Source organism: Protopterus annectens, chromosome 2.part2 (assembly GCF_019279795.1).
Source record: "Protopterus annectens isolate FY-2018-M chromosome 2.part2, PAN1.0, whole genome shotgun sequence".
NCBI classification, from domain to species: domain Eukaryota; kingdom Metazoa; phylum Chordata; order Ceratodontiformes; family Protopteridae; genus Protopterus; species Protopterus annectens.
In genome coordinates, this window is record NC_056730.1 from 703069582 (window position 1) to 703082684 (window position 13103).

Here is a 13103-nt window from a genome sequence, read left to right on the forward strand (position 1 = left end):
CCATGACAAATATTTCAATTCAGCAGTAGCTGCAGGCTCAAAAGGTTGTAGAGTAAGTTTTTCCAACACAAAATTGAGATCCCAAGCAGGAGTAGGAGCTCGGGGTCTTATATTCTTTGCCCCTCTAAGAAACTGCTTGAACAAAGGATGCGAAACAAAGGTGGGTCACAATCATAGTGAGCTGAAATTGCTGCAGCATGAATCTTTATGGAAGAGAAGGACAAACCTTTGTCCAATAATTCAGTAAGATATTGAAGAGCCACACTCAAATTAGGCTCTGAAATCTCCAAATTCTTTGCTGTACTCCAAAATAAAAATCTCTTCCATTTTTCATACACTCTCCTAGTACTAGGCCTTCTAGCTTCCATAATCACATTTAAAACTTGTTGAGGAAGCTGAGACCTGCTGTGCTTCAACACAGAATATGCCAAGCTGTGAGATGAAGAGATTGAAGCTTGACATTGAGCAGATGACCGTCCTTCTGAGATAACAGATGAGGAATCAGAGGTAAAGGCCATGGAGGCTTCTTTACAAGACTCCGAGAAGTGGGTACCAGTGTTGCCGAGGCCAATCTGGAGCTATCAAAATCATCCTTGGCCTGTCTTGTCTGACCTTTAATAATACCTTTGGAAGAAGAGGCAGAGGTGGAAAGGCATAGACATGAAGGTTTTCCCAACTGAAAGACAGAGCATCCACTTTCCAAGCTGTGTGATGAAACCCCTTTGTGCAATACTTTGGCAGCTGGTGGTTTAGTGGAGAAGCGAACAGATCTATGTCTGGAGTTCCCCATGACACTGTCAATTTCTGAAATACATGAAGATCCAGTTTCCACTGTGGGGATCCATGATTTGTCTGCTTAATACATCTGCTAGGAGTTCTGTGCTCCTGGCAGAAACCTTGCCTGAAGAGTTAGTTGCAGGCTCAACGCAGTCTCCCATAAAATCATTGCTTGCCTGCATAGAGGATAAGAATGTGTTCCCCCTTGCTTGTTGATGTACCACATGACAGTTGTGTTGTCTGTTAGAATCAACACCTGCCCTGGAAGAAGTAACTCCTTGAAAGCCATCAATGCAAACTGGACTGCTAACATCTCCTTCATGTTGATATGTAGATGCTGTAGTCTGGCAGGCCACTTGTCTTGTATCCACTTTCCATTTAGATGAGCTCCCAAGCAGTGTCCGAGGCATCTGTCGTTAAAATCTGACTCGCCTCTGGCCGGGTCACAGAGAGTCCCTTGTTTAGGTGACATTCCTGAGCCCACCACAAGAATTCCTTTTGAAGGCAAGGTATTATGTGAATGACAGTGTCGAAATCTTGGCAGTGCTGTGTCCATACATTTTGAGATACCATTGCAGCTTCCTCATATGCAGTTTGGCATTGGGAAGCACCAGAATACAAGATGCCATGAACCCTAATGCTTGAAGGACTGTCCTTGCAGTCAGCACGGACTGATGAGATAGGTGATGGAAGTAAAGTGACAGACTCTTTTGTTTGTCCGGGGTTAAAAAGGCCATCTGGGCTGCTGTATTCAGTCTCACACCCAGAAAGCACATGTCTTGAGAGGGTACTAGACTGGACTTTATTTCGCTCACAGAATACCCTAGGCATCTTAGCACTGCTATGACATATTCCAGATGCTGTAGAAGGTCCTCCTTTTCTTGAGCCAGAATCAGGCAATCGTCCAAGTAAGGATAGATTTGAATGCCTTGAAGCCTGAAGTAAGCTATCACTGGAGCCAGAACCTTTGTGAATACTCTAGTAGATAAGCCAAAGGGCAATGCAGAGAACTGATAATGAAAATCTCCAGTTCGAAACCGCAGATACTTTCTGCAACTTATCCTTATAGGCACATGAAGGTAAGCTTCCTTGAGATCCAAAGTTACCATCCAGTGATCTTTGCCCAGCAGAGGTAACAGTTGTTGTAACGCCAAAATCTTGAACTTGGGAATGTCCAGATAAGTGTTGAGGATAGATAAATCCAGAATTGGTCTCCACGTGTTCCCCTTCTTTGGTACTAGGAACAGGCGAGAATAAAATCAAGCCCCTTTCTGACACAGGGACTGGCTGAATGGCCCCTATCTGGAGTAACTGAGAAACTTGCTTGAGAGCCTCTTTTCTTTGAGGAGGAACATCTGGCATGCCTCCGAAAGGGGCATTGTGTGGAAATAAAATCTGTAACCGTGATGAATGATATCCAGCACCCATCTGTCTTGAGTGATTAAATCCCAATTTTCTTTGAAAAGAGACAATCTTCCTCCCAAAGGAGCTGCCAGACGAGAATCCACTGGCAGCTGAAAAGGCAGGTCATTGGTTCTGCAAGGACTGACCCCTGCCCTCACCAGAAGTCTGAGCAGGTGAACTGTCTGATCTAGGCCTAAACGAACCTTGAGCCCTGCCCCTACCACGCCTAGACCTACCCCTAGACTGGGAACCATAAGCAGGATATGTCCACCCCTTAGCAGGCCAATTTCTACTAAACTTGGAGGCTGCACCTGCAAAATCTTTAACAGTCTGCATAGACTTAGCTTTGTCCTCCATTTTCTTTAAAACTGCTTCCACAGGCGGTCCAAACAACACATCAGACTGTAAAGGAGCATCCAAAATCCTGGTCTTAAGATGCTCAGCTAAATTCTGATCCTTCAACCAGGCATGTCTGCGAAGAACAGAACTAGTAGCAGCCACCCTCGAGGAGGCCTGAACAGCATCAAAACCACACTGCAAAGAATGTTTACCCACTTGTTCAGACACATGAACCAAATCCAGCAATTCTTTACACTCAATACCTTCCGCCAAAGCATCCACCTTACATTTCAATTGTGAAAGGAGATAATTCTGATATTTCAGCATATGAAACTGACAATTCAACGCCCTCATGGCTAGAGTGGAAGAAGTATATACTTTCTTACCCCACCTATCCAAAGCCCTTGCCTCTTTATCAGAGGGTACAGGATTTTTAACCACAGAAGCCTTAACACCTTTAGGCCCTTGAGAAATAGTTTCTGGGTCCGCCCTAGGACTCTTAAACAAATACTTATGAGCTTCAGGCACCCTATAATACCTATCAGGCTTAACAGGAGCAGGAGGCAAGGAATCAGGGTTCAGGGAAGCCTCTGCAAAAACATCTTCCACCACATTCAACACAGGAGGAATAGCTAAGGGCCTATGCTGGGGTAAAAACAAGAATTCCCTAAGCCTTTTCCTGGAATCAGAGTAATCCTGGCCTTCCCATTTAAAGTGCTCCCTCATGGAGTGAAGAGTCTCTGAAAATGAAAAATCCTCAGGAGGAGAAGCTGTAGGAGTGGAATCATCCACATCGGAATCAGAATAAGTAGGAAACTCTTGCAAGTCTTCCACAGAAGACTCTGAAGCCTGTGAACACTGTTCAAAACTATCAAACTCCTGTTCCACCCTAGGCCTCTTATCAGGCGGGGCATAGAACCTCTAATCAGAGTAATCAAATCTTCTGCCATTTTAAGCATATGTTTCTTAGGCACAGAGCCCGAAATGCTAGGAGAAGCCCCCACAGAAGCTGAACTTGGCCTACCTCTAAAAGAAGCTTTGGCAACAGAAGGAGAGGCCCTAACTACCTTGGGAAGAGAGGGAAGAACAGTTACCTGAGAAGCCCCCTCAGCCTGGCCTACCTCCTGAGAGGGCACATCCTGTAACAGTAAAGTATCTGCCTGAGACTCCATAGAGACTCCTGGCAAAACCTCTGGCTCCTGAGCCTTCTAAAGAACCGACGCCTGGGACTGCCGGTTCCTCACCCCTAGGCTTCACTGTTTTGTCCTTGCGCTTCTTGGATGAAGCGGCCGGAGCATCCGACGGCATATTATAATTGCAACGCTTCCCAAACACTAACCTAGCACAATCAAGCCTCCTCTTAATAGTGCGCTTGTTAAATCTAGCACAAGAGCGGCAACCAACAACGTCGTGCTCAGGCCCTAAGCAAGGTATACACAATGTATGATAATCCCTATGCGGTATCTGCTTCCCACAAGAAATACAGTTATTCACTTTTTCTGACATCCGGTTTAAATACTGAGGCAAGAAAACCAAAATGTTCTGGTTACTTAGCCAACTCTGTTTCGGTCTGAAAGAAAATCTCAGAACGCCAACCTGCACTCGCAAAATTGCTTCTGCATCGGACCATGCGGCAAAAAAGACTGAGGAAATGACGTCGGTCATGCGCATTAGTACCCTGGCGTGCTGTCGCCATGACCGACGTCAGCCTTATACTCTGGTATTCGGGCCGACTGGGACGCGGACTATACCCAATAGTCAGGACTGCAGCAAGGGAAGACGAAGAACATCAAAAATATAAATATTAGAAAATTCTTCCTGGACTACTGACCATATCATTTCCTTTTTTTTCATATACATTGATACTGTTCTCCTTCAGTCTATCACACTGCATTTGTGCATCTTAAAACTATTAACCTTAAATTGCTCTATATACTTTTCACATTTAACCTTAACGTGTGTTATCCCTTATATTTAATACATTGCTATTTTCTCTCTCACTCCATTTCCTACTGTACCTTCTTCACTTCTTTTATAACATACATAACCTCCTTCACCTTCATCTCTAGCACACCAGACCTATTTTTACAATTCCTTCAGTTGTACCAAACAGGTTTCCAGTTTAACAGCTTTTCATTTTCTACCATTTCTGTTTGCATCAACATTTTTCTGTTCTATATTTTCAATTACTTCTGTATCAGAATCACATTCACCTTCATTAGCAACAAAAATACACTCAAACCACAACTGTCCACATTTATTACATGTTCTACATTTCAACACACAATTTATTTTGCTGAGCCCCCATTCACTGCACTAACTACAGTGCTTCTCAGGTCACTAACTAAATGCCCCATATTCCCACAGGGAAAAAAGCTGTTGATTCCCTTTACCATTTATTACTAATTTATTCAGCAACTAACATACCTTTTGTTCTGTAATATGCAAAGCAGCTCAAGACTCCCTCCACCAGCTTAGATTTCCCCTTTCATCTGTTACCTTCATCATCATAAAGTGTACTGCCATGCAACAGTCCTTTTAATTACTGCTTTATGTATCATCTTTCTGTCCTTTTAAATTGTATGTAATTTTGCCTTGTAGACTTAAATCATTAATGATATTTTTCCTATGGCAAACAGGCATCTTTCTGCCTAAATCATGAAACAAAACTCATAGTGAATTCAAATGTTACATCAAGAAATGGTTCTTAGTCTAACTGTGAAACTGAATGGATTTCTTTAACTCCACAAAATGGTTCTATTAAAGTGCCCCAAGCAATATGTCTGTCAAAATTACAATTTCAATTTTGTTTTACCCTTTATTCTTACTAAAGGATGCTTTCTTTTCAGAACAACAAGCAATTCCATATTTCTATGCCCATGCAAACTGCAGTGTAACTCCTTGCCTCCTCGGTCTCTCTGTAGTCCACCTTTCCTGGCCACATTACTTACACACCATGCTCCCTCCTTGAAACATCTAAGCCCAAAGACACTATCAGATACATGTCAGAAAGGTAACCGACATTCCTTTGTGACTTTACACATTGTAAAGGACATTCTTTTCTTTTACTCCTCGAAATGGCAGTACTAATTAAATAAGCAAATCAATGTCCTAACAATCTTGTTGCAATTTGGTGACAACAGCCAGTTATTTTACTTTGTCAGCAACATCTTACATAGCAGTCTCAATCTCCAACTCAGTCTCCTCTCTAACCATTCTGTCCTTCATGTCGGTGTCACAGTCAAGACTTCCAACTCCTAGAGAAGGGGAATGGGAATTTTCCCATTGTCCTGGTCATACTTCTCTTAGTCATGCTGAATACCACTTTGCACACTCTCTGAAAATAGGCTTGAGATACTAAGGACTAAACCCAATCAACATAAAATAAATAAATGCAACCATTTAGCACTAGCTGGGGACCCAAGGAACTGCTCCATGGGTGCAGGCCAGTCGTAGTTCAGCTTCAGCCACTCTACTACAGAATGAATATGCTTAAACCCTGGGACACCGCCACAGTGCTTACTAGAGGTATAACCCTGTTGTGTTGTCCCCTTGTCTGTCAAAGTGCAAAGGTTTCAGTCAACTCCTCGCTAATCAAGGTGGAGTAAGTAGCAAGAAAGTTTTGAAAGACTGACTACAGGACAGATTTACATCCCCGATGATGTGACTCATACCTATCTCTTCTATATCCTTTGTATTCTCATTGTGTTCTGGCACCAACCTGGGATTGTGTCAATGACTCTACTGCTGATTCCTGTGCTGTGTACGTTCTACTACCAATAACTTTTAAAAAGTAAGACAGGCCTGCAGGTTCTCAGTCTGAAGTGCTGCCATTTTTGACACTGCTTTAAATCATGCTTTTATCCCCCTAGAATACAACGGCTATGCCAGTACATGTTGCTTGTCATTTGACTGCCATTCAAATAACTTCAATAGTTTGTACTTCTCAATCATCAAAAATGGGAACTTTTCCACAATAACCTTCCAACTCAAAATCCAAGCTACGCAAACAGCAAAAATAGAAATAGTAGCATGGGCTAAGCAGACGCTCCTACTCCAAGATACACCACATCACATGTAAGCTGAAGGCATATGAGTTTCTAAATATAGGAGCTTAGCAAAATGACTCAAGCTAACTACTGCAGGAAAGAAAATCATAAACTAGACAATGAGAATGGCTCCTGATATTAGAACACTGGAATTTAAGTCACAGTAGCCGAGGTCAGTTCTCTTAATGGTGCAAAAAACATTGTATGTCTGCACATCACTTGCACAGGTGTTCCCTCCTACCGCCCTAATGATGGAAATTCCCAAGTGAGGCAAACAGTACACTAGAACAAATCAAATACAACAAAATAAACAAAACAAAAATTTCTCCATCTAGTGGCTGCACAACAGTTCTGCAAAAATTGCCTTCATTTTAGAGAGGCCAAAGATGATGTTAAAAGTTCTAATCAATGCAAAATACTTATAAAAAAAAAAAAAAAAAAAACCTGACACTAAAATTAGGGCGCTAATTTTTAAAGTACATCTGTTACCGATAAGAATTCTGCTAGATAACGTAAAGAGCAGTGGGAGTCTCATGGTTACTGCAGACAAAAACTCAGTAACACTGCATATTTTTTGATTATCAAAGAAAGCCTTGTCAAAAAGGAGTGGTATTAATCCAAGTTTATGCTTTTCTTAAATAAAGTGAATTAAAATATTCTATGCACTGACAAGAAAATGGATGCAGCTAAATTTAAATGGTAGCTTTCAGATTTTCTATATCTGTTCTCAGTGGTACATTTCAACGTGCTTATATTTTGTACACTCTTAGCCTGATCACCTACCTGTATATCATAACAACATGTTATGCCTCAGTAAATTTCAAATTGAGAAAAAAAAAAGTTGTATTACTGAACAATGCAGGAAGGTTCAACTCTGGATGTTTACTTGTGAGTGAGACAGAAATGGTGCACAGATAAGTGGAGAACTCCAACTCTTAAAATAACTCCGGTTTTATGATAAACATTCAAAGTGACATTCTTTAAATTCTCATGTAGTTGTTTCATATTCTCAGTGGCCAGGTATCATGGACACAAACAAACTCATGAAGTGCTTTTGCACTAACAAGGAGGTGTAGCTATTGTCAATGCTGGTGCAAATCTGTGCAGGTGACCACGAGCACCATTAAAAAGGTACTGCAGAAAAAAAATGCCATTATGACTGAATCAGTTTATTAACTGGAAATGAAATGCTACTGCCATACATCACTTCTCTGAAGACACAGTATAAACAAGGGTGCTTGACTCACTCACCACAGTTAACCCTCAAATAAATTACTTTTACAAAAAAAAGGCTGCACATAGGATGGTACTGTGGTGGGTAGAGCTATAAGGTATTAAATGCAATAGGAAGTGTATTTTGTTTTGATGAATTGGTACTGACAAAGGCAGAAAACCAAAATAACTGAAATACAAAGGTATGACACAAAGAAAGGCAAACCTTCTCAAACTATCCAAATTGATTATGTACCACACAATTTTGGCATTACAACGAGAAAAAAAAATCTGGTCAAATACTCACCTACAGTGGACTGTGATTGGATGATTACCAGATTGTTGTTGTTGTTTCTGCACAGCAGCTATAAGGTTAATCATCCCTTTGCCATCAGCAGGGATTCCCACCTCCGGCCACCCATGAAAATGGAACTGTCTGATCAAGCGAGATTTGTTTTCCTTAAAGTGAAACAAGCAAATCAAATCACCAAACTGTCGTACAAAATTAAGCACAATTATAAACACAACTGAAAAGTAAAGTAGCTTACCCTGGTGTTTGTTACAAGTAGGTCCCTCACTGTATAGCTTTCACACTCCTCCTCCTTCTTCAGTTCAATGGTAATATCACCATATGACACAGACCCATCAGAGGGCCAGTAAAGGGCACATTTTTCCTATAAAATAAAAAGGAAACAGAGCTGTATGATAACTTACTGCAACAGTTGATGTATCAATATAGTGGTGAAAAATTAATTTATCTGGGAATTGTCAGCTTAAGCACATCAGTCCTTGGGTGAATATTTCAGTAATCCGATTCCTCCTAGCATGCAACACTGCAGTCTCGAGCCATGGCTATAAGAGACCTGCATGGGTCTAAAACAAGACCAATTTGCATAAATGTACCTTTGTTTTTTTTTTGTTTGTTTTGTTTTCTTCTTTTTGGCATTCTGAAATAGGTAGTTAGACTACACCAATAAACATTTTCATGTTACACAAAAGGAGTCAGGTAAGACAGATAAGAAGAAAGTAATGTAAAAAAAATATGCATATTAAAACCTAGTAGAACACGTCATACAGAAGTCATAAAATACAACTTCTAATGTGCTTATAGCCTACATATCTATTTTAATATCTATTTGAAATATGCGCAAGCAAACTTCTATCTACATATTTAGAAATAAATGCACAGAGTAATGAAAAATCAAGTATCAGTATGAATGTTATCAGATCAAGTGAAAAATAGTACTGAGGGAGAAAGAAATCTTATCCTTCTGCAATGGTATTATACATATACACACACACACACACACACACAATATATATATATATATATATATATATATATATATATATATGGGTCTACTCACTATACCGACACTGTGTTAGGGTTAGAATCTGGGTGGAGTGAGTGTGCTATAGTGATGGGCTGAATGTTTTAGGGTGTGTTAAGTGAGTTAGGGTTAGTGCAGGTAGGGTGAGTGTATATATATATATATATATATATATATATATATATATATATATATATATATATATATATATATATATATATAATATATATATATGGGTCTACTTCATAACATTGAAATTTCATAACGTTGAATTTCATAACACTGAGACCATAACGTCGAAAATTTAAAACACTGAAAACCCAAAACACTGAAAACTCAGAACACTGAAAGTGTGCTTCATAATGCTGAAAAATACATTGCACAAGTAAATAAGATCCCCTCCACCTACAACACACCCAACTAACAAACACTTTCATCTATGTTTCTGCAGGGGGTCAAGCTCCCCTGAACCCCCCCCCAAATTAAATATACCAACTCCAAGATCGCACTACAGTGGAAGAAAGTTAATTTCCTAACCTCAGTGTATGGTGATTGTGATACAGTGAGATTAAGAAATTAACTTTTTTGCACTGTAGTGTGATCTTTGACATGGTATATTGAATTTACGGGGGGGGGGGGGTGCAGGGGGGGGCTTGCTCCCCTGCAGAAACATATGAAAGTGTGTTTGTTAGGACTTGTTGTAGGTGGAGGGGATGTTATTTACATATGCATTGTAGTTTTCAATGTTATGAAGCACACTTTCAATGTTCTGAGTTTTCAACGTTTTGGGTTTTCAATGTTTTGGGATTTAGATGTTTTGGTCTCAATGTTATGAAATTCAACGTTATGAAATTTCAATGTTATGAAGTAGACCCCCATATATATATATATATATATATATATATATATATATATATATATATATATATATATATACATACACACACACACACACACTTTTATGGCGAGTTACTAGGTAAGTCATAAGGATCACTGCTATATACCTTTAGTGGATAGTTACAAAGCAGTGTAGCTTTAAAGTTTTACAAGGGAGGCAAATCTAAAGTATTCCAAACAGAATCCCAGTAGCAAAACATGTTATGGCCCAAGACTGCAAAGACTACTTGTAATATATTGAGGATGTGTGGAAAGGTGACCACGTAGGAGTTTTACTGCCACTTTGGGCAAGTACATTTCTAAAGGCGGCTGCTGAACTGAAAGTGTTAGTTTCTAACCTTCCCAGACAATGTCTTGTACTTATCACAATAAAATGATGCAGCTTGCTAACCAGTCTGGTTACAGCATGCCCTTTTCTTCTTCAGGAACATAAATTGTCTAGTCTACCTAACAAGCTCCTTCTTGGTACACAATGCCTCTACAGCATACCCGTCAACCTTAATGTGCAAGAAATCTGAACAAAGCCAGAAAAATAATGAACACAAGCACGAAAATAGGGATAAATTTTAAATACTCCATTCAAAAACACAGAAGGTTGCTATTAACAGGTTTTGCATTAGCATGTATTTTTTGAAGGATATGAAATCTGAAACTCAAATGTTTGTCATTATTTAGTGATGTCAATCTTCAATGATTTGCCAGAAATAACACTAAAAATATGAGGCAAAAATCTGGACAGTTGAGATGTATGCTCTATATTGAAAGTATTTCCTCTCTGATTTCCTATTTGGGAAACAAAACTGAATAGACTGATTCTGGGTAAATTCTGAGACCTCTCTTAACATAAAGAAGAAAAACTTAAGATTATCTCATAACTTATAACCACTTACAGCAGACTGCATTAGGCATAAAGATAAGGACTCCATTTATAAAGCAAATAAAAGAGGGGATGAGGACACCCTTGCCTGATACCATTATACATACAGGCAGAAAGACAAAATCTTAATTTCAGTCTAGCTAAGAAGCCTTGGTACAAATGAATAAATACATTTCTTCAAAAACCCATGGCAGGCAAAGTTTAACGTAAAAACTCCATCTAACTTTATCAAACACCTTTTCAGTGTCCAAGCTAGTTATCAAGGCAGTGGTGGCATCAAAAAACAATTGCCAATACAATTCATGTGTTTCTAATAAAGCTGCCCAATTTCCCCCTCTCTCAGGTACAGAAACTTTCACAAGGATAAAAAAATATATTTTTTTGAAATTAATCCACTCTATAGAATGTTTAAACAGTGTATTACCAAGGTCCTGTTTTCAAATCACATAAATATGCTGGTAAATTTTCTTCTCAAGGTAACTTTTGGCTTTCCTATATAAAATGCCAGACAAGCCGAACAGTTTGTCATATACACCATCCCTTTAGCATTATAAGCAAATCTACAATTTGGCACAAGCGCTTTAGGGACATGATCTATCAAATTAGTCCTCTCCCAAATAAGCATACACTGTCGACAGCAAACACATTTGAACATACCTGTGCTGTGATTCGCTGTAAACTCCTCTGTGAATTTTCAAACAACTTTTTTCAGTTGTTCTTACATCTACATACCATCAACAGTTTATCACCAAAAAATGCTATTTAAATTCACTGGGATAATAGTTGCTACCCAATTTTTTTCTCTAAAATAGCCCGAATCCCAGAGGAACAGCTATCAAACTCACAAACCATAGGTCTAGAATAATTGTCAGACTTTATATTCATAGTAACCTCCGAACTGTCGACAGTAAAGCGTTGATTTAAAATCGGTTGAAATCCTATTGATCTCCTCTCGATTACCTCCTGTCTACAAGTTTCCACTAAACAAGGATAGTCTCCGTCCAAAAACATGTGCAACACCTTTTCTAATTCAGTGTGGAAACGCGTATTGCCAGAGGTTAACCTAGACATTCTGGTCATTTGATCTTTTAAGACATTGTTCTTTTGCCATGGTGGATGGCAACTTTTGTACGTGGGTTTCCTGTAAACCCTAGGGGAAAGACAACCCTTGAAAAGATCCTTGTATAACAATACATCCAAATAATTAATTCGAGTAAAACCAAACTACACAGAAAAAAATAAAGGTGTGGTACCATTGATATAATCAATAAATTCATTTAGCTGTTCCACAGTACCAGACCACAATACAAAACATCATCAAGGTATCACAAGTACAATTTCATATACCCAGAAAATTCAGAAAGGAAAACATAATTCTTCTCCCACCACCAAAGAAGGATAGTGGCAAACACAGTGGCCACAGCCTCTCCCATAGCCGCACCAGTGGCCTGACGATATTATTCATGTTCAAAAAACACAAAATTGTTGGCAAAAAATGATCAACTCAATCAACTAATACGTTAATCTCTCTCTGAGACAAAGCCATCCCCTCAACCAGTGCATCAGTAAACCATTGCAAGTCCACTGGAATATGGCATCATTAAAAATAAATCACATATGTGAATGGTTACAATCATCAAATCGTTGTCAAAAGGTACATGTTTAAATTATCTTAACAGAGCCAAGTATATTTCAAAACATAACGCTTATCCACAAAAAACTGTTTTTAATTTGTGATAAACATGTTTTTCCACAGGTTCAGTATTAGAACCTCCAGTGGCAACAATGGGATGCAGTTGGGAATCGGACAAAGAGATATCTATCTTCAGTATTCCGAAGATACTGGGGATAACTGTATTCCTGACTTTTAAATTGTCACAAACCTCTTTCTTAACCATACTGTTGAAAAGGAGATTGTCCAACCATAAATCACTTTTCAGCAGCAGGACAAAAAATTGACCATTATTCAAATGCTCCAACATATTTCATGAGTATAAAATATTTCCGTTAACATCACCCCACCATCCTTGTTGGGTTTCATAACTCCTACACTCCCATTATTTAAATCATAAGGTAGAAAAGCTTTATCTTACAGTGGGGGGGGCCCGGATGTCCTTCTCACAAGATTTTTCAAACACTTGAAATGCTGGAACCAGTGGGGAATTAAAAAGACTGGACCTGTGCAGTGTGTTGCCAGAAAATAAAGTGCTCTCCACA

The 13103-nt window shown here is 39.2% G+C and overlaps 1 protein-coding gene across 1 annotated transcript in view; it reads right to left on the reverse strand.

The window, feature by feature from the left end:
* PTPRA (protein tyrosine phosphatase receptor type A) overlaps positions 1-13103 on the reverse strand; it is a gene marked incomplete in the record, with an annotated part of 4245980 nt that overhangs the window by 235903 nt on the left and 3996974 nt on the right. Inside the window, 2 exon segments of the mRNA XM_044064105.1 lie at positions 8089-8240; positions 8330-8455. Coding sequence (XP_043920040.1) covers positions 8089-8240; positions 8330-8455 — 278 coding nt within the window.